Source organism: Neophocaena asiaeorientalis, unplaced genomic scaffold (assembly GCF_003031525.2).
Source record: "Neophocaena asiaeorientalis asiaeorientalis breed wild unplaced genomic scaffold, Neophocaena_asiaeorientalis_V1.1 scaffold550, whole genome shotgun sequence".
NCBI lineage: Eukaryota > Metazoa > Chordata > Mammalia > Artiodactyla > Phocoenidae > Neophocaena > Neophocaena asiaeorientalis.
In genome coordinates, this window is record NW_020173396.1 from 1,081,170 (window position 1) to 1,102,338 (window position 21,169).

General features: G+C 38.3%; 1 protein-coding gene and 1 long non-coding RNA gene across 2 annotated transcripts in view; one reads left to right on the forward strand and one right to left on the reverse strand.

Moving 5' to 3' along the window:
* The window catches only part of LOC112400966 (uncharacterized), a 50,992-nt gene that overhangs the window by 21,198 nt on the left and 8,625 nt on the right, over positions 1–21,169 (forward strand). The gene's annotated exons all lie outside the window — the stretch shown is intronic.
* KIAA0825 (KIAA0825 ortholog) overlaps positions 2,838–21,169 on the reverse strand; it is a 394,719-nt gene continuing 376,387 nt past the window's right edge. The window contains exon 21 of the mRNA XM_024746984.1: positions 2,838–5,182. Coding sequence (XP_024602752.1) covers positions 5,065–5,182 — 118 coding nt within the window. The 3' untranslated portion in view covers positions 2,838–5,064. The remainder of the gene's footprint in view (positions 5,183–21,169) is intronic.

The following is a 21,169-nucleotide window of genomic DNA, read 5'->3' on the forward strand; positions in this document are numbered from 1 at the left end:
AGCCAATAGGCCTCTTTCTTAGAAAGACTATGTATGTGTTTCAGTCTGCTATCTATGGGCCTGGCAGTCTGTGGAGATCTCTCTCTTCAATTGTTATAGCCCAGTGAGACCCAGGAACACAAGCCCCCCGTGGCAGCCAAAGCCAGGAGATCATTGGGTGTCCCCTTGACGGCAACCACAGAAGCTGTGGCCCCAGATGCTTGTAAAAGTTCATCCAGGAGATACTAGCACTCTGAAGCATGGCAGAGGGAGAGTATGCAGATGGCACCTGCCTGCTGGAGTGAGACAGAGGGGGACTGGAAAGGTGGCACCCACTGGAAAGAAAAAAAAATGATGCCCATCAGCATCTGTCCCTAAGAGTATCCCAGCAGGCCCCTAAATTTGTGTTAAGTTAGATGCCTGTCGCTCAGGCAGATGCTTTAAGATTAGCAAATGAGCCTCTTTCACATAAAGTCTGGATGAGATCAGGTGCTTCTGTTTCTGGCCCAGGATGAGTCCTAGCGCATGAATCTTTAATAGACATTTCTCAGATCACTGTAGCCTTGTGGATCTTGTGGATGCAAGCCCTGTTGGTTTTCAAAGCTAGATATTTTGGGATCTCATCTCACAGGTGCAGGTCTTAAATGCTGGGGTGTCTGATGTGGCCTCAAGCTCCAGGTTTTGAGTCCCTTCCTGATTGTGGGTCACCCCACCAGTGGCAAGGTTTATGACAAGATTGTGTCTCAGCCTCTTACCCACTTTGATGTGGCTTTTCCTCTTTTGCTCAATGTGTAATTATCACTTAGCTAGTTTTTAGGGTTTTTCTTTCCAGAGGAATTTGTTCCATATGTAGCTGCAGATTCAGTGCATCTGTGAGAGGAGGTGAGTTCAGGCTATTCCTACATTGCCATCTTGAACCAGAACCTCACTGTGCATCTTTATTTAAAATTTGGGTCAGTTTTTTCACATATCTACAACTCTTATTATCTCAAATGGGACTCCAATACAGACCTCATTAAGTGCTTAGAGTGGATTAAATTTTACTCATTGAGAGTCTGGCACAGAGCCTGGCTTATAGTAGCAGCTTAATCAATGACAAAAAATACTAACTCCAAGTTCTTATTCCTAGTCCAGCCCTACTTCCACTTCTCTGCTGGTCCCCCCATGTAGGATATTTCAGTGCCTAAATTCTAACTTGTGATGGACAGACTCCAGGGTGGCTTCCATCATCCCCGCCTCCTAGCATTCACACTATTGTGTGATCCCTTCCTCCTGGGTATGAATGGGATGAGTGACTTGCTTTTAACCACTAGAATTTGGTAAAGGAGATGGAATGTGCATGATTAAATGCATGTGATTATGTTACATACAATTGTAACATTGATCTTGCAAGGAGACTCTCTGTCCCTTACTGACTTTGAGGAACAAAGAGGCCATTTTGGCTAGACTCACATGGCAAGAAACTGAGGCCCTGAGTTGATAGCCTGCAAGGTAATGAATGTGGTCAACAATGATGTGAACTTAGAAGTGGCATCTTACCCAGTTGAACCTTAGATGAGACCACAGACCTGGCTGACACCTTCATTGCAGCCTTGTGAGATCCTAAGCAGAGAACGCAGCTAAACCATGCCCAGACACTGGACATAGAGACTATGAGGTGATAAATGTGTATTGTTTCAAGCTGCCAAATTATGATAATATTGTTATGCTGTAGTAATTACTGATACAGATCTTTATTCTTACAAATAATTATTACGATATTTTGAGGGGAAAGGGTTATATCAGTACAAGGTTTTGGATTCTTTAAATTCTGGAGAAACAAGAGTTTACTGCTTTACTGATGATGCTGTTGAAAACATTTCTCAAAGGCAAAACAGATAGTTTTTATCATTGTGTGGAATAATAGCTGATACTGAATATATAGGTCTCATAGTTCCCCATTAGAATTTAAAAGCTTTCAGGCATCATGTTAGGAAAGTTCATCAGTAGAGATACCACTTTTACCAGTTTTTTTTTAATTGTGGTAAAAAAAGACATAAAATCTACCATCTTAACCATTTTAAAGTGTATGGTTCTGTAGTGTTAAATATATTCACACTATTGTAAAACATACCTTCAGAACATTTTTCATCTTGTAAAACTGAAACTCTACCTATTAAACAACCCCTCTTTTCCCCTTCCTCTAGTCCTGAGTAGCCATTATTCTACTTTTTTCTATGAATTTGACTACTTTAGATACCTCATATAAGTAGAATCATACAGCATTTGTCTTTTTGTGACTGTCTTATTTCACCTAGCATAATGCCCTCAAAGTTTATCAAATGTTGACAGGGTTTCCTTCCTTTTTAAGGCTAAATACAACTTTTAAAATGTTTTTTAAACATTATGAAATATTTCAAGAATCATTAAAATCATTTAAAAAAACAAAATTTTTTAATAAGAAATTCCTATTATAAACTACCTGAAGCTCGCTTTGACTCAAGAATCTGTGAACTGACATAGTAGGATATTTAGAGTAAGCAGATATTAGTAGACAAAACAGTGATTTACTTTTCCTATTTCTTGGTTGGTAGTTTTATAACATTTTTTTCATCGACATGACAAATGTAAAATATCTGAAATACACATTATCATCTATACAGTTGATCGTTGAACAGCACAGGGGTTAGGGGTACCTATCCTGTGTGTAACCCATGGTTCTGCATCCACAGATCAATCAATTCAATGTTATGGAGTACTGTAGTACATATCAGTAAAACATCTGCATATAAGTGAACCTGCACAGTTCAAACGTGTCTTAAGAATAAAATGTATTTTATTAGAAATTAATTCATACTATTTTAACACTGCTAGGCCAATAACAGATACATCTTTAAAATTACATAAAATACAGTTAAATAAAACACAGAAGGAAGATAATATTTTATAGGAAGATAACATTTTTGTAATAAGCATATATAGTTATATTAGGCTTCATTCTTATTGTTAACTTATACAAAAATGTGAGAAAGAGTAATTGTTTTGGAGTACCACTTTTTATCATACTTTAAGAAACATATCAAATGTAAAGTCAAAATGATCTGATAAAACAATAACTTATTTAAATTTCCCAATTATAAATTTTACTGCACTATGGCTACAGTAATTTCATAGATCAAGCATAGAAGAGAAATCAAATGCAAACTCTTCTCTCTTTTCTACATTTCTCTCTTTTCAACTTATCTCATTCTCCCCTTACTATACTTCTTTCCTTTTGGAAGGGAGCCGTATAGACATTTTTTCAAGACAAACTAAATCACTTTCCAGGATTAATACAGAAGTGAACAGATTCAATAAAAAATAGTGTTAACAGATGATCCTTAGATATATTAGAAAACAAAAGGAGCCAAATGTGAAATCCTATAACTTTATAAGTTTATTTTATTTAGCTTTTGGATCAATTCATTTTTTTTTGACTTTCTATTTTAGTGTCTATTCTAATAAAATATAGTTGTGCAGATTTAGTACATAGACCATCACTAAGCTGAAGGAATAAAGTGAACCATTGCCTTATGTTTGTTGTTATAGTAACTGTTTATAGATAAGAGAATGTGGAAAGTCTAATTCTCATAAAAATTTCTTAGCATTTTTTAGTCTGCATAAAATTTTTAGAAATTATTTCAACCATGTCTTAAGACACTTGGTTTATGATTATACTGGCCAACTAAAGTACATTCTTTAAAAGTAAAATGTGTTATTTGGCAGGCAGTTGGCTACATGGCCATTTATGTGTTTTTATGTAAGAGAATAATGCAAGAGATTTTCTAAGGTGTCCTCTGCACTCCAAGCTTTACTCTTTGAAAAATGTTCAAGTACTTTCCTTTGGAAATCATGTAGCCTATACATATTTTATAAAAATCACAGAATGTGGGAACATGAATAACCTGAGAACATCAGAAACAATGATGTTCAATGTCATATGGTCTAAAATAGTTCATGATATAACGCTTCTCCCAGATGTCCTATAGGTTGCTCAACAGTCTAATTGTCTTTGCTGTCTTCTTACAATGACAGCCATTTAAACAACTGTGTTTATTAACTGCCCGCTAGATGAATAACTCTATAGTAGGTATCTGGGGAGACTACTGCTATAAAGGGAGATTTCATATTATATTGTAAAGCCTTCAAGGTCTTTTTAATCTAATATCAGGCACTGATGGGAAGAATATAGTAAATACAACCCTACTTGGCATAGAGGCACTAGTACACGTTCCGTTTCCTTCATGTGTGTGTGTGCCTGTGTTCGTGTGTGTGTATCAATGCAATGGAAATAAGAGAAGTAACAGAAACTATGGAACTATGGATAACGAGATTGCTGGAGTGAATTTTGAACGTGATTTTGGGAGAAAGATGGTTTCTAGTTGGGAAAAATGGCAAGCGTGTGGCTTGGATGACAGGCAGTTCGCTGAACGTGGCACTGCTGGTATAGGTTCTGATAGGATATGATTAGAAGTTTGAATCTGATGTTTGAAAAACCACTGTAGGCATAGATATTACTAAAGGTATACTTCAAGAGAGGGCTTTTTATGGCTCTGATTAAAATAAATTGGATGAGGAAGAGGCTATGGGAAAGGAGACTGGTAAAGTGGTGGGTACTAGAGGCAATTAAGACCTAGACTTGGGCTATGGCTATAAAATTAATTTGAAATTTTCAATTGACCCTCAGGGGGGTATGTGACTCCAACTTAACATCCAAATGTTGTATTTAAAAATCCTTCGGGAAAAGATTTCCAAACATTTTGCCTATTGCCATAGATACTTCAAGACTGAAAGAAAAAAAATAATTCAAAGGGAACACGAGATGGCAGTAGTTATATCATATTAAGAGAAAGACTGAGGAAAGAAAAACATTTGAAATTATTTTAAAAATAAAAAATATGTAGCATTTTATTCTTTATGTGCTGTACTCTTTTTCAGTTCAGAGATTACTCAGTCATTGGTTTCACGCTTCACAGCCCATCAGAGGTTCATTCTGACTAGAGTAAAAATCCTACTCCATTACATGTGATTATTTCCTAAAATAAAACTGTTGCTGTTTTCTGCAGATTACTGTTCCTCTGTGTTATCTGAGGCAGAAGAGTCCTGGATGGTACACATTAGTTTTAGATGTTCCAGCATTGCTTTTTCTTCCTCTTCTAGTCTTTCATCCTTCCTCATTTCCCACCTAAAAGAAAAATCACATCTTAGCATTTCTGTAACTTCCAAACTACAGTCAACACTCAGTTTTTCAGGGTTGAATATAAGCAGTCACTGATTTACTGAGTGTTTGTCCTTCTTTATTCTTTTACTCAGTGCCTCTTGAGCAACATAGTTCCTTGGCACTGCTTCTGCAGAGTGGGCCAGGAGAATGGGAACGGAAGTAGAGTCAAACCAGCCTTACTCCAGGGGGAAGTTTCTAAGTATTGTTTTAAGTGAGTTTTCTATATTTAAAAAATGTATGGCTTCCCAGAATATGCATGCATATGAATACATCTAGAATTAGCAATTAATAAGCAAATATTTTTCATAGTATTTTCCCCTCACTGATCAACATATCAGTGGCTTTAAGTTGCAGAGACATTTGCCAGGAAGACTTTAGCCACAAGAATAATACCATGCTGAATTGGATATACCTTAAAGGCAGGTCCATCTATTCCTAGAAATAAGATCAGATTTCAAGTAATCAAGTTAAATCACCCAAGAAAAGCAGCAAATTGTCAGCAAGGTTCCATAGAGCATTTGCTAAAGAAAAAAAAAGAAAATACTAAAGACTTTCTAATTCTGGATGATTGGGAGATACAGAACAAAATGTTAGGATATGGAACTATATTTGTATATAATCTTGCAAAGTAAATATCACAATAACCCAAGTATTGTTAATCCTTCCTTCCTCTCTTATATATGCCACTGCCCCAGGAATGGCCATGGCATACTTAATCCAGCACTACAACAAGGAGTCGTCTGCATATATTTCCTTTTTCTTTTCCTCATTCCTGTTTTTACCAGCCCCTAAGCCATCAACCATGATATCCTGTCTCAAAAGGATTTTAAAACCAGTGTTGATAATCCTAAAAGACCCTCTGCTAGAAGGGCTTCAAGGGGATAGGATTTCTAACAGATAAGCAGCTGTTCACTGAATGTTTTCCAGAAGCTCCCTATTTTATTATAGTCAGAATTCCTAGATAATAAACAGCCTGTCATACATGAGGAGAGGATAACAATTTGGGGTGAGATTGTTCTGATCTTGTTTGAGTAGTGAAAAGGAGGCAAGGGCATTGCATTTCCCATAGAAACCTGCTAATAGGATCCCTGTTTCCACACAGGTTTCCTTGTTGGAGTGTTGGGTTCAATGCCTGGCCAACCCTAGGAGGTGAGATATATATATGGCAAAGTAACTGTTCTAGTGATCAGTTTGGGAGAATCTTTTATTTGGGGGCCTTTGTGGATAGCTGTGTGTCAGAGCCAACCAGGAGAGCCATGCTTGGGGAGTGGTTAAGCATAACGTGCGTCCACGGTAGCATGAGTCCTTACTGTCAGAGAAGCAAGTCCTGGGGGACCCTTACTGCAGGAAAGAGCAACCAACACCAGGCAGGAGGAGGAGGGCCAGAATCTGGAGTGTGAGAAGTTCTCTGAGGCATTCACTATGCCTTCTACTAGGAGAAAAACATCTAAAATCTGTGAACTCAAAAGTATCCTGATTAAGAGCACATGCTCTGGAATCACTCTATCTTTGGGATGAATCCATACCCCTCACGTACTAGTTGAATCACGTCAGGCAAGTTTCTTAACCTCTTCTATGCCTCAGAGTTCTCATCTGTAAAATGTGGTCAAAATAGTTTGATAGGAACACGGCCATGCTCATTTGTGTATGTATTGCCTATGACTGATTTCACTCTACAGTGTCAGATTTTAGTAATTGTGAATGACACTGACTGAGACCAACTGTCCTACTAAGCCTAAATTATCTACTATTTGGACTTTTACAGAGAATGTTGCTGAATAATGTTCTAGAATGGTGGTTTTAACTAGGGTGACACCACCTCCCTATGGGGAAATGTGGAGAGCATTTTTGGTTGACACAGTGTAGGGAGTGCTTCTAGGACCCAGCGAACAGAGACGGTAAACGTCTTTAATATACAGCAAACCTAAAGAAAGAGTTGTCTTCCTGAAATGTCAATAGCATCCTTGCTGAGCAACATGTGCTCTAGAATCTCCAAAATAATGTTGAAGCATCCCTATTTAATTTGTGATTTTAACTGAAATAGTGTTTAGTATTTCACTGCTTAGAATACTATTTGCTGAAGAGTAGAGGTTTTGAAGTCAGGTGCTGGATTTGAATCCCTTACAAGCTGTGTGGCCTTGGGCAAGCCAGATGAAGCATACTTCAGTTTCCTTATCAATAAAATGGGAATAATAACAGCGCCTGCTTCATAGAGTTGCCATCAGAATGAAATGACTAAGTATACATAAAACATACAAAGTAGTGCACAGTTCATAGCAAACACTCAATAAGTGATAACTGTTAGTAGTAGTATCGTGATCATTTGGCATATTGGTTAAAGTTGCAAATAACAGAAATCCTGACTGTGGTAGTTTACCCAAACAAGTGTTTATTTTTCTCACATAATAAGAAATCCAGAGGTGGGTGACTACTGGCATGGGTTATATAGCTTGACAGCAGCAGGGCTGGTGCCTCTGTGTTTTCTTGTCCTTTACCTCATGGTTCCAAGATGACTGTTGTAGCTTCAGCATCATGTCCTTGTTTTCAGGCAGGAAAAAGGAGGAAGTCATCTGCACCTGACTCATTTTATCAGGGAAATAAAACCTTTCCCAGATTCCTCCCAGCAGACACTGTAGCCACACTGTCTAGGTTTGAATCCTGATTCTGCCTTTTACTGACTGTGTGATATTGGGCAAGTTTCTTAACCTCTCTGTGCCTTAACTGTCTCATATGCAAAATAGGGGATGCTATTTTTAGCAACTTTTAAACATCTTTATTGGAGTATAATTGCTTTACAATGTTGTGTTAGTTTCTGTTGTATAACAAAGTGAATCAGCTATATGTATACATATATCCCCATATCCCCTCCCACCCTCTCATGGTATACATCTTAATGCATTATTGTAAATAGTAGGTGAGCTATGAATTCATAAAATGTTGCTATTATTTTATGAGACTCTACTTGTATCAAGTGGCTTCCCCACAGCTCCTGCCTTGATGTTCCTTCTCCTACCCTGTGCCCTTCACATCGTTTTATCTGATAAATTCCCTGTTTTTATAAACATGTGCGTAAGATGAAGTTGCTACATATTACAGTGGTTTTACTCAGTGTTCAGTTATACATTTCTATGATCATGTTGCTGTTGCCTCTTGTTTTTCACAAGGGAGACATTTCTTGCCAGTTCACTCTGTTCAGCCTAGCATGGCCAGGGCTGTTTTTGTTCTCCTGTAATCCCTTTGTTGTATTTTTCAAGTACAGTCTATAATGATGGCATTCGATCATATTATTGGCATTTCTCCTGAAACACCAATAAAACACTTGGATATAAAAATGTAACTAGAAATAAGCCTCCTGATTTAATGTTATTAAACATTTATGTAGTACTTCATATTTACAAAGTGCTTTATAATTATTTATTAGTTAATTTCACTGTTAAACAACATTAACCATCTGGCCAAATTAATGATTTCAAATTGTCCTACTAGTTGGTATCTGAGGAGTGAAAAGTGAAGTCATATTGGACTTTATTCTTCTCAAACAACCCTTTTTGTCCTTCTCTGTACAGCACAGTGCAGACTGGCTTCAAAGGGAGGTTCAAATCAGAGGGGAAAATTATGTCTCTGTTCTCTTCTTCCTGCTGTCCTATAAATGTGGGTTTTCTTCAGGATTCAGTCCTAGACTATTTTCTCTTCTCTCTTGGAAAGCCCCACATCTAACCCCACATATTCTAATGTTGTCTCCACATCTGTAATTCATCTGTCTCCCAAACAGTAATTCAGTATCTTTAAAATTCATTTTCGTCCCAAGCTCTCTAAATTCAACTTCTTGATGTTATTTTCACTCCCATTCCAATTATATTCATCATTCATATATTTTTTCATATATATATTTTTCGCTTATTCAAATTGACCATTAGCCCCCCACACTCAGTAACACAGGGTCTGAAGTTCACAAAGTAATTTACGCCTCTACTTCCAATCTTTTCTGCACTGTCAGTCTCCAGTTAAGGGACAACTTACTCTGCAGTCATTCTCACATTCCTCCCTCTGCAATCAGTCCACAGTTCGGGTGCTGTGATAGTGTGATTTGTAATAAGAAATAAATTTTAATCTTCTTGCCAATTTCTGGCACAGAGGTCCTAAAACCCTTGGAATTTACTGTGTGGAGAGCTATAAAGGTGTCTTTTGTTATGTTAATGGAAGCACCTAGGGTTGGAGGCTGGTTACCAGTGGAACCAACCACATGATTAGAGAGCTGGAATTTTTAGTCCCACCCTCCACCTCCGGGGAGAGGGGCTGGAGATTAAATTCCATCACCGATGACCAATGATTTAGTCAATTATGCCTGTGTAATGAAGCCACCATAAAAATCTAAAAGGAGAGGGTTCAGAAGATTCCAAGTTGGTAAACACATGGAGATTTGTGGAGAGTGGCATGCTGGGAGAGAGAGCATGGAAGCTCCACTTCCTTTCCCCATGCCTTGCCCTAGGTATCTCTTCCATCTGGCTGTTCCTGAGTTATATCCTTTTAAAATAAACCAGTAATCTAGTAAGTAAAAAGTTTCTCTGAGTTCTGTAAGCTGCTCTATCAAATTAATGGAACCCAAGGAGGGGGTCAGTGGAACTTCCAATCTGTAGCCAGGTTTGTCAGAAGCCTAGGTGACAACGTGGACTTGCAATTGGCATCTGAAGTTCGGAGGAAGAGGGTAATCCTGTAGGAAGAAGCCCTTAACCTATGGGATCTGATGTCATCTCCAGGTAGTCCCAGAACTGTGTTGAATTATGGGACACCCAGCTGGTGGCAGAGAATTACCTGGTGATATGGAAAAAAAACCCCTCCACGCATTGGAAATGGGTGCAGAATCATAGGTGCTCATGATTTTATTGCCTGAACAGTGCAGTATTCCCCAGATATTCAGAGCTCAAGCCTCACACCACTGCTACACCAAACCTTCAATGACTGCCCTGCCCAAAGAGTTTATTAAGTCTTAGTGTTCTACCTCGGCAGTAGTTCTGTTTAGCTGCCACCATCTCTCCTCAGGGAGAAGATGATTCTCCATATTGCCTTCGGACTTATGTTTTCCCACATTTGCATGTCTACTTTTGCTATTCCATTCACTTGAAACGCCTTTCCATATATCCCAAACCTGCTCATTCTTCAGACTCAGTCCATATCTCAACTCTTTCATAAAGTCCTTCCCAACTACCTAACCCTGATGTGATTGTCCTCCTTTGAGTCCTATAGTACCTAATATCAGCACTATTTTGGTAAATTAACCATATATTGCTTTGTTACTTCTATTACTTTCTTGAGTGATTACATTGCTTTTTTTTTCACATGTAGTATTTTTCTTTAATATTTATTTGTTTATTTGGCTGCACCGGGTCTTAGTTGCAGCTTGCAGGATCTTTAGTTGTGGCATGTGGGATCCTTAGTTACGGCATGCAAACTCTTAGTTGCAGCATGTGGGACCTAGTTTCCTGACCAGGGATCGAACCTGGGCCCCCTGCATTGGGAGCATGGAGTCTTAGCCACTGGACCACCAGGGAAGTCCCCATGTGTAGTATGGTTTCATCTATATTTTCAGTTCCTTGAGGAAAACTTTTAATTATAACTTTTACTACAATTTTTTTTTCAAAGAAGATATTTCAAATAGCAAACAACATAGTGCTTTGTACACTATACTCTGTACACTTTAAGCACTCACAAAATATCTGTTGATTGCTATGTGTTAGAAGCTTAGATGTTCCTAGGTTATTCTTAGCTGGATTGAAGAAATAATAATCTTTAACCTCTAGTGTCACAACAGGTAGTAGCTGGTATCTAGAATAGGTATTGTTAAATTGTTATTTGTATGAATCATAAATATGAGGACTCAGCCTTAAAATTAGTCTCCTCATCCTTTGTTTCTACATCATTAGTTGATTCTTAAGGTCTTAAACTCAGTGATCATACCAAAAGACAACAACTTCTTGCAAGTTCATTCATTTACTAATCATCTCCATACCGGTTCTTAGGATATGCTGCTGTAGATGTAGAAGAAATAGAAGACTGGCCCAATTAGCAAAACTCTGGGAAACTCTGTCTCAATGAATGGTAATGGTAGGAAATTAACTGTAGTGCACCTCTACATAAAAGACTGAAATTAGAGGACCTTCTAAGCTACTATGTTGGGCTTTTAGTACATTTATAGCTTATGTTATGAGAGATCTGCTTTGGTTTGTAGTTTATTTGGTATTTATCACAATGAGCCACATTTTAGAACAGTTTTACTGTGTATAATTAATCTGCCCATTCATCCAAAAAACATTTACTGAGTACCTGCTAACCTCAAAACACTGGGCTAGGTAATGTAGAAGTGAGTTGAGCTGGATATGGTCTTCTCTTCAGGGAGCTTATTCAGACCAAAAGAGGTCGTCATATGGGCTTGACTGAGTAATTATTCTAAATCCATATTCAAAATCCCATAAAGATTTTGTAGAATATTTCAGTTTAGGTATGAAATGTCAGTGAAAATATAAGGCACTGGCGCCATTTCCTTAGGCTTTATCTTAGCAATTGTTTGTGGGAAAGGCATAATTCAGGCATTTCTTCCTTCACTCATGAAGCAACCTGTGGTAGTCTTGGGGAATAATTGATGTCCTTCCTCATTCACTGGAAAGATAGCAACATTAATGACAGAATGCCTCCTCACTTTTTAAAGGTCATTATCAAATCCTATGGTAAAATTGGAAACTATAGAATTTGATGTCCTTCTTTAAAGACGTTTCTGTAGAAAGGTGATTCTTAATCCCAAAGGACAAACTTTAGGGAGGGGACAGATAAAATGCTATCCTAAATTTGAGAAATACTTCATGAATATTGTGATTCATGAATAACTATGGGAAATCTATTATAAACCAGAAAATCAGCTTTGAATGTAATCACCATGAATATAAATGGCACCATTTTTTAGTAGCTCTTTTTATCCACATAAACCACAGAATTAGAGAGTCTCTTAACTTTGGAGACAGGTCTTTATAATACTATACTTGATAGATGAGACCTACCTACTTTTTTAAAAAATTATTTATTTATTTTTGGTTGCGTTGGGTCTTTGTTGCTGTGCGCGGACTTCCTGTAGTTGCCTCGAGCGGGGTCTACTCTTCATTGCGGCATGTGGTCTTCTCACTGTGGTGGCTTCTCGTTGCGGAGCACGGGCCCTAGGCATGCGGGCTTCAGTAGTTGTGGCATGCGGGCTCAGCAGTTGTGGCATGCAGCCTCACTAGTTGTGGCTCGCGGGCTTTAGAGTGCAGGCTCAGTAGTTGTGGCACACGGGCTTAGTTGCTCTGCGGCATGTGGAATCTTCCCGGACCAGGGATTGAACCGGTATCTCCTCATTGGCAGGCGGATTATTAACCACTGCACAACCAGGGAAGTCTTGAGACCTCCCTACTTTCTGATATGTTCTCCAGACGAGGCAAATCCACAACCACATTTACCTAATGTTTTAGAACCGAAGTTTTAAGAAATGTATATAGTTTCAGTTCATCTTCCTTATCATACATTTGGTGAAAATGGAGAAATTGTTATTCTTTTCATGTAACATAGACAATTGATGTATTGCTTAGCTTTATGTTCTCCAGAAAGAATAGTTTAGAATTTCCTTCTATGTAGTAATTTTTTTTTTTTTTTTTTTTTTGGTAACACAGGCCTCTCACTGTTGTGGCCTCTCCCGTTGTGGAGCACAGGCTCCAGACGCGCCGGCTCAGCAGCCATGGCTCACAGGCCTAGCCACTCCGCAGCATGTGGGATCTTCCTGTACCGGAGCACGAACCCGTGTCCCCTGCATCGGCAGGTGGACTCTCAAGCACTGCGCCACCAGGGAAGCCCCTAGATAGTAATTTTTAATACTTTAAAAGTTTTGTTTTTCTCTGAACTTTGTACTGAATCTCTAAAGTAGTTAAATAATAGGAATCATACATGGGAGCTACGAGGCCTTATACCATTTTCAGTAGGAGCATTAGGGAATGAGAGGATGGCAAAAAAATCTCACTTTGATAAGGGATCAGAGAGAGCTTTGCAAACTTATTTCTAACTTAAGTTAGTTATTCCCTCAAGCTAATTAAGGTATACTAGTTTGGGGAGAATTCAGTAGGAAAAAAGAAAGCATTAAGGTAACTCATTCAAAAAAAAAAGGTCAAAAACGCTTAAGAATATCATTTATTTGTACTGTTTTATTTTCAAACCTAGAATAGAGATTTTATTTTGAATATTATAGAGGTTTTTGTGAACTGTAAAGGATGTTCAGTGTTTATAGAATACAATAAATGGAAATCACATCCTGGCCTTTGGAAGTTACAAAACATAAGCATTTCTTAAAATAAAGTGAGTTATTCCAACTCCTGTCAAATTACTTTGCCTCAATTTAACACTTCAATATCCAGAAAATAAGGTTTGTCTGTTTATTTTATGAAAATACATCACAGTTTGTTAATATACCACTTAGAACCCCTGAAACCCAATGCTATATATATTTAATGTATAGAAATATATAGAAATAAATAGAATAAATGAATAGTGAAATATATATTAAATATATATATATATATATATATATATACACATATCTGAAATCCATACTCAATATAATTAAATATCAAAACTTGCCATCATGAATTAGCAGGTCGGTTGCTTGCTTTAGCCAATAATTTGTTATATGTTTATGATAGCTAGCTATATATGCAGTTTATCTAGCTATTTCTGCAAGAATTCAAATGGAGGTTCTTTTATAAGGTAGTTGATTTCTTTTGCTACTACTAATACAGTAAAATGAATCGTTCCAAGCTCAGGAACAAGCAGCAAAACCCTTAATTTGAACTTATAGTCTACAGAGACTATCTGCAACACAACTTAACTTTCCAACAATTTGTTTTAATTAATATGATTTTTTCTATGTATTTAAGTGGGAGAGTTATATACCAACCAATGGGACAAGTAAGAATGCTAACCGTAACATTTTAAATAGTTATGGCTTAGGCAAAACATAAATGGAAGCATAGCCATCAGTAGTAATGGAAGCTGTACTTTTCCGTTACCAGTAAATTACCCATATTTCCATAGAGACTTTTTTCTCCAGTGGATTTTTAAAAATTCTAAGAGTTTAGATAGAAGTCCAAGGTCATGCTATTTGGCTAGCACTCACTGCTGATACAGAAGAAATGCCCTTTGCTAGGAGAAGTGTCAAGACTGCTGTATATCGTGAGAACCATATTGCTCTTTTTTTCTCAACAATGTATTTTTCTCAGAGTAATGTACAATTTAATGAATAAAAAAGTCTTTTTCTTTTCTAGCTAAATTTGATGTACTTGGAAGGTTTCGTGGACTGTGTTCTATAGACACTTGGTGTCTATCCCATTTACTAAACTGCTATGTTAAAAGTTACATAAGCTATGCCAAGAAATGTTATTCTTGCTCCAAAAATGATTGTTTAAAAAGTCTTATTTTCATCAAGAAGAAAAGGATTACATATTTGCAACCCTAAAACTTCTAAAAATTGAATGCATTTATAGTAGCCATGTAAAGCTGATGACAACCCAGGCATCACAGGCTGATTTGGCAAGCAGACTGGCACAAGGCTAACTAACCACTGCATAACCACTTCTGGGGATAACAATCTGATTGAAAGCACTATTTATAAACGTGAGATCTATCAGCTGAAATGCCTGTTTGCAGCCTCTCATTCAAATTAATAGCATCATCATGTTTAGAAAAGGACTTGAAATATAGACCTGGCTCATATTTTATTTAAAATTGGCTAAAAATTTAGAAAGTTTAAAACTGTTCTAGAACCTAGGAGAAAATGAGAGCTCTACATGGTTAATGGTGCCATTATTCTTCATTGAGTCACTGCCTATGTATTCATATTCACATAGTATCCAACGTTCTTTCATTACTGAATGAATGAAATTATTTACTGAATACCTACTATGTACTGGCACTGGGGGGGTTTGGAGCATATAATTATGACAGCTAATGCTTATTTAGCAATTTCAATGTGCCAGGCACTGTTCTAAGGACTTTGCATATAGTAATTCATTTAGCCCTCATAGCAACTTTAATTAATTTAATTTTTTTAAATTTTATATTGGAGTATAGTTGATTCACAATGTTGTGTTAGTTTCAGGTATACAGCAAAGTGATTCAGTTATACATATACATGTATCTATTCTTTTTCAAATTATTTTCCCATTTAGGTTATTACAGAATATTGAGCAGAATTCCCTACGCTATACAGTAGGTCCTTGTTGGTTACCTATATTAAATATAGCAGTGTATACATGTCAACCCCAAACTCCCAAGCTATCCCTCCCCCCCACCCTTCCCCCCTGGTAGTTCATTCTCTAAGTCTGTGAGTCTATTTCTGTTTTGTAAATAAGTTAATTTGTGTCATTTTTTGTTTTAGATTCCACATATAAGTGATACCATATGACATTTGTTTTTCTCTGACTTACTTCACTTAGTATGATAATCTCTAGGTCCATCCATGTTGCTGCAAATGGTATTATTTCATTATTTTTAAGGCTGAATAATATTCCTTTGTATATATATATACCACATCTTCTTTATCCATTCCTCTGTCAGTGGACATTTAGGTTGCTTCTGTGTCTTGGCTATTGTAAACAGTGCTGCAGTGAGCATTGGGGTGCATGTATCTTTTCGAATTATGGTTTTCTCCAGATATATGCCCAGAAGTGGGATTGCTGGATGATGTGGTAGTTCTATTTTTAGTTTTTTAAGGAACCTTCATACTATTCTCCATAGTGTCTGTACCAATTTACATTCTGACCAACAGTGTAGAAGGGTTCCCTTTTCTCCACACCTGCTAAAGCATTTATTGTTTGTAGACTTTTTGATGATGGCCATTCTGACCAGTGTGACATGGTACCTCATTGTAGTTTTGATTTGCATTTCTCTAATAATTATCGCTGTTGAGCATCTTTTCATGTGCCTCTTGACCATCTGTATGTCTTCTTTGAAGAAATGTCTATTTAGATCTGCCCATTTTTTGATTGGGTTGTTTGTTTTTTGTTTTTTTGATATTGAGCTGCATGAGCTGTTTGTATAGTTTGGAGATTAATTCCCTGTTGGTCACTTCATTTGCAAATATTTTCTTCATTCTGTGGGTTCTCTTTTTGTTTATGGTTTCCTTTGCTGTGTAAAAGCTTTTAAGATTAATTAGGTCCCATTTGTTTATTTTTGTTTTATTTTCATTACTCTAGGAGGTGGATCCAAAAAGATATAGCTGCAATTTATGTCAAAGAGTGCTCTGCCTGTTTTCCTCCAAGAGTTTTATAGTATCCAGTTTTACATTTAGGTCTTTAATCCATTTTGATTTTATTTTTTGTGTATGGTGTTAGAGAATGTTCTAATTTCATTCTTTTACATGTAGCTGTCCAGTTTTCCCAGCACCACTTATTGAAGAGACTGTCTTTTCTCCATTGTATATTCTTGCCTCTTTGTCGTAGATTAATTGACCATAGGTGTGTGGGTTTATTTCTGGGCTTTCTGTCCTGTTCCATTGATCTATATGTCTGTTTTTGTTCCAGTACCATACTATTTTGATGACTATAGCTTTGTACTATACTCTGAAGTCAGGGAGCCTGATTCCTCCAGCTCTGTTTTTCTTTCTCAAGATTGCTTTGGCTATTCGGGGTCTTTTGTGTCTCCATACAAATTTTAAGATTTTTCGTTCTAGTTCTGTGCAAAATGCCATTGGTAATTTGGTAGGGGTGGCACTGAATATGTAGATTGCCTTGGGTAGTATAGTCATTTTGACAATATTGCTTCTTCCAATTCAGGAACATGGTATATCTTTCCATCTGTGTCATCTTCGGTTCCTTTCATCAGCGTTTTACAGGTTTCCAAGTACAGGTCTTTTGCCTCCTTAGGTAGGTTTATTCCTAGGTATTTTATTCTTTTTAATGCAATGGTAAATGGGATTGTTTCTTTAATTTCTCTTTCTGGTCTTTTGTTGTTAGTGTATAGAAATGCAACAGATTTCTGTGTATTAATTTTGTATTCTTCACCTTTACCGAATTCATTGATGAGCTCTAGTAGTTTTCTGGTAGCATCTTTAGGATTTTCTATGTATAGAATCATCTCATCTGCAAATCGTGACAGTTTTACTTCTTCTCTTCCAATTTGGGTTCCTTTTATTTCTTTTTATTCTCTGATTGTCATGGCTCAGACTTCCAAAACTATATTGAATAAAAGTGGTGAGAGTGCATATCCTTGTGTTATTCCTGATCTCAGAGGAAATGCTTTCAGCTTTTCACCTTTGAGTATGATGTTAGTGGTAGGTTTGTCATATATGGCCTTTATTATGTTGAGGTATGTTATCTCTATTCCCACTTTCTGGAGAGCTTTTTAATCATAAAGGGTGTCGAATTTAGTCAGAAGCTTTTTCTACATCTATTGAGATGATCTTATGGTTTTTATTCTTCAATTTCTTGATGTGGTATATCACACTGATTGATTTGCAGATGTTGAAAAATCCTTGATTCTCTAGGATAAATCCCACTTGATCATGGTGTATGGACCTTTTAATGTACTATTGAATTCATTTTGCTAGTATTTTGTTGAGGATTTTTGCATCTGTGTTCATCAGTGATATTGGCCTATAATTTTCTTTTTTTGTGATATCTTTGTCTGGTTTTGGTGTCAGGGTGATGGTGTCCCTCACAGAAGAAGCTTGGGAGTATTCCTTCCTCTGCTGATTTTTGGAATAGTTTCAGAAGGATAGGTGTTAAGTCTTCTCTAAATGTTTGCTAGAATTTGCCCGTGAAGCCATCTGGTCCTGGACTTTTGTCTGTTGGGGATTTTTTAATCACAGTTTCCATTTCAGTACTTGTGATTGGTTTGTTCATATTTGTGTGTGGATGATTTCCTACCTTTACTGCATGTTTGCCTTTACTAGTGGGTTCTTCCATTTGTAATTTTCTTGTTTCTTGTGGTGGCCTTTTCTTTTTCACCTAGAGAATTTCCTTTATCATTTGTTGCAAAGCTGGTGTGGTGGTGCTGAATTCTCTTAGCTTTTGCTTGTCTGTAAAGCTTTTGATTTCTCCATCAAATCTGAAAGAGAGCCTTGCTGGATAGAGTGTTCTTGGTTATAGGTTCTTCTCTTTCCTCACTGTAAATATATCATGTCACTCCCTTCTGGTTTGCAGGGTTTCTGCTGAGAAATCAGCTGATAACCTTATGGGAATTCCCTTGTATGTTATTTGTTGCTTTTATTTTTTTATTTTTATTTTTTTTTTGCGGTACGCGGGCCTCTCACTGTTGTGGCCCCTCCCGTTGCGGAGCACAGGCTCCGGACGCGCAGGCTCAGCGGCCATGGCTCACGGGCCCAGCCGCTCCGCGGCATGTGGGATCTTCCCGGACCGGGGCACGAACCCGCGTCCCCTGCATCGGCAGGCGGACTCTCAACCACTGCGCCACCAGGGAAGCCCTATTTGTTGCTTTTAATATTTTTTCTTGTTGTTAATTTTTGTCAACTTGATTAGTATGCATCTCAGCATGTTCCTCCTTGTCCGTCCTGCCTGCGGCTGTCTGAGCTTCTTGGACTTGGGTGACTGTTTCCATTCCCATGTTAGGGAAGTTTTCAGCTATTATCCTTCAGATATTTTCTCAGGTCATTTCTCTCTCTCTTCTCCTTCTGCAGTACCTATAATGAGAATGTTGATGCATTTAATGTTGTCCCAGGTCTCCGAGACTGTCCTTGTTTCTTTTCATTCTTTTTCTTTATTTTGTTTCATGGCAGTGATTTCTACCATTCTTTCAGCTCACTTATTCTTTCTTCTGCCTCAGTTATTCTGCTATTGATTCCTTCTAGTGTATTTTTCATTTTAGTTATTGTACTGTTCATCTCTGTTTGTTTTTTCTTTAGTTCTCCTACGTCTTTGTTAAACATTTCTTGTATATTTTCGATCTGTACCTCCATTCTTTTTCTGAGATCATTTTTACTATCATTATTCTGAATTATTTTTTGGGTAGATTGCCTATCTCCACTTCACCTAGTTGTTCTTCTGAGGTTTTACCTTATTCCTTCATCTGGGACATATTCCTCTGCCATCCCATTTTGTCTAACTTTCTTTGATTGTGGTTTCCATTATGCAGGCTGCAGGGTTGTAGTTCTTCTTGCTTCTGCTGTCTGACTCCACAGTGGATGAGGCTGTCTAAGAGCCTTGTGCAGGCTTCCTGGTGGGAAGGACTGGTTCTTGCCCACTGGTGGGTGGAGCTGGGTCTAGTCCCCCTGATGGGCAGGGCTGTATCAAGGGGTGTGTTTATTGGGCAGCTGTGTGCTCAGGAAGACTCTAAGCAACCTGTCTGCTGATGGGTGGGGCGGTGTTCCTGCCCTGTTGGTTGTTTGGCCTGAGTCATCCCAGCACTGGAGCCTACAGGCTGTGGGGTGGGGCCAGGTCTTGGTGGGAAAATGGCCTCCAGGAGTGCCCATGCTAATGAGTACTCCTCAGAACTACTGCCACTAGTGTTTTTGTCTCCACAGTGAGCCACAGCCACACCACACCTCTGCAAGAGACCCTCCAATACTAGTAGGTAGGTCTGGCCCAGTGTCTTATGAAGTCACTGCTTTTTTTTCCTGGGTCCTGGTGTGCACAAGATCTTGTGTGTGCCCTCCAAGAGTGGAGTTTCTGTTTCCTCCAGTCCCGTGGAATTCCTGTGATCACACCCTGCTGGCCTTCAAAGCCAGATTCTCTTGGGGCTCCTCCTCCAATTGCCAGACCCCCAGGCTAGGGATCCTGACGTGGGACTCAGGACATTCACGCCTGTGGCAGAACTTCTGTGGTATAATTATTTTCCAGTTTGTGGGTCACCCACCCAGTGAGTATGGGATTTGATTTTATTGTGATTGCACCCCTCCTACTGTCTCGTTGTGGCTTCTTCTTCGTCTTTGGATGTAGAGTATCTTTGGTAGGTTCCACCGTTTTTTTTGTTGATGGTTGTTCAGCAGTTAGTTGTAATTTTGGTGTTTTTGTAAGAAGAGGTGAGTTCACGTCCTACTACTCCACCATCTTGTCTTTGTCTAGCAACTTTAATTATTGCCACACATGAGGAGTTACCCAGGGTCACACAACTGGTCCGTGGTGGAGCCAGGATTCTAACCCAAGCAGCTGGCTCTAGAGTTAATGCTCTTACCCACTATAGTACATCTACTGCAACCTATGTCTCTGTGTCTCCTATAATAATAAGTGAAATGTGAGCTGCTCACAGTTGAAGACCAGTTAATATCCACTCTGTATTTGTTAACAAATTAATTAATAGGAAAAAACAACAACAACAGTCTCTTTGCACCCCATGATGGCAGGCCAGAACTGGAAGACCTGATTTATTTCAGACCCACTTGAGTTGAGATGCCTCAACTTTTATAGTGGTGGCAGATTAGGAGCCTCTCAAGACAACTCCCATTGCTTCAGCTCTTTGGGGATGATGGGACCACTTCTTCACTTCCCATCCTTACTCCTGGGGAACTAATTAGAAGTACTGCTTCCTCTAACTTCATGCTGATATCAAGGAGGTTGAGAGGCATGATAAACAAGATCTTGGGGCTTCCCTGGTGGCGCAGTGGTTGAGGGTCCGCCTGCCAATGCAGGGGACACACGTTCGTGCCCCAGTCCGGGAAAATCCCACATGCTGCGGAGAGGCTGGGCCCGTGAGCCATGGCCACTGAGCTTGCGTGTCCGGAGCCTGTGCTCCGCAACGGGAGAGGCCACAACAGTGAGAGGCCCGCGTACCGCAAAAAAAAAAAAAAAAATCTTTACCCTCAAAGAACTTATATTTGAATGGATATCAAAGCTATTTCAAGAAATTTTTTCATCTTATGGCCCCTTCAGTAAGCTGTGGTGCCCTCTTCAATAGCTACACAAAATGTGGAGTATATTATGTGTCCATAGT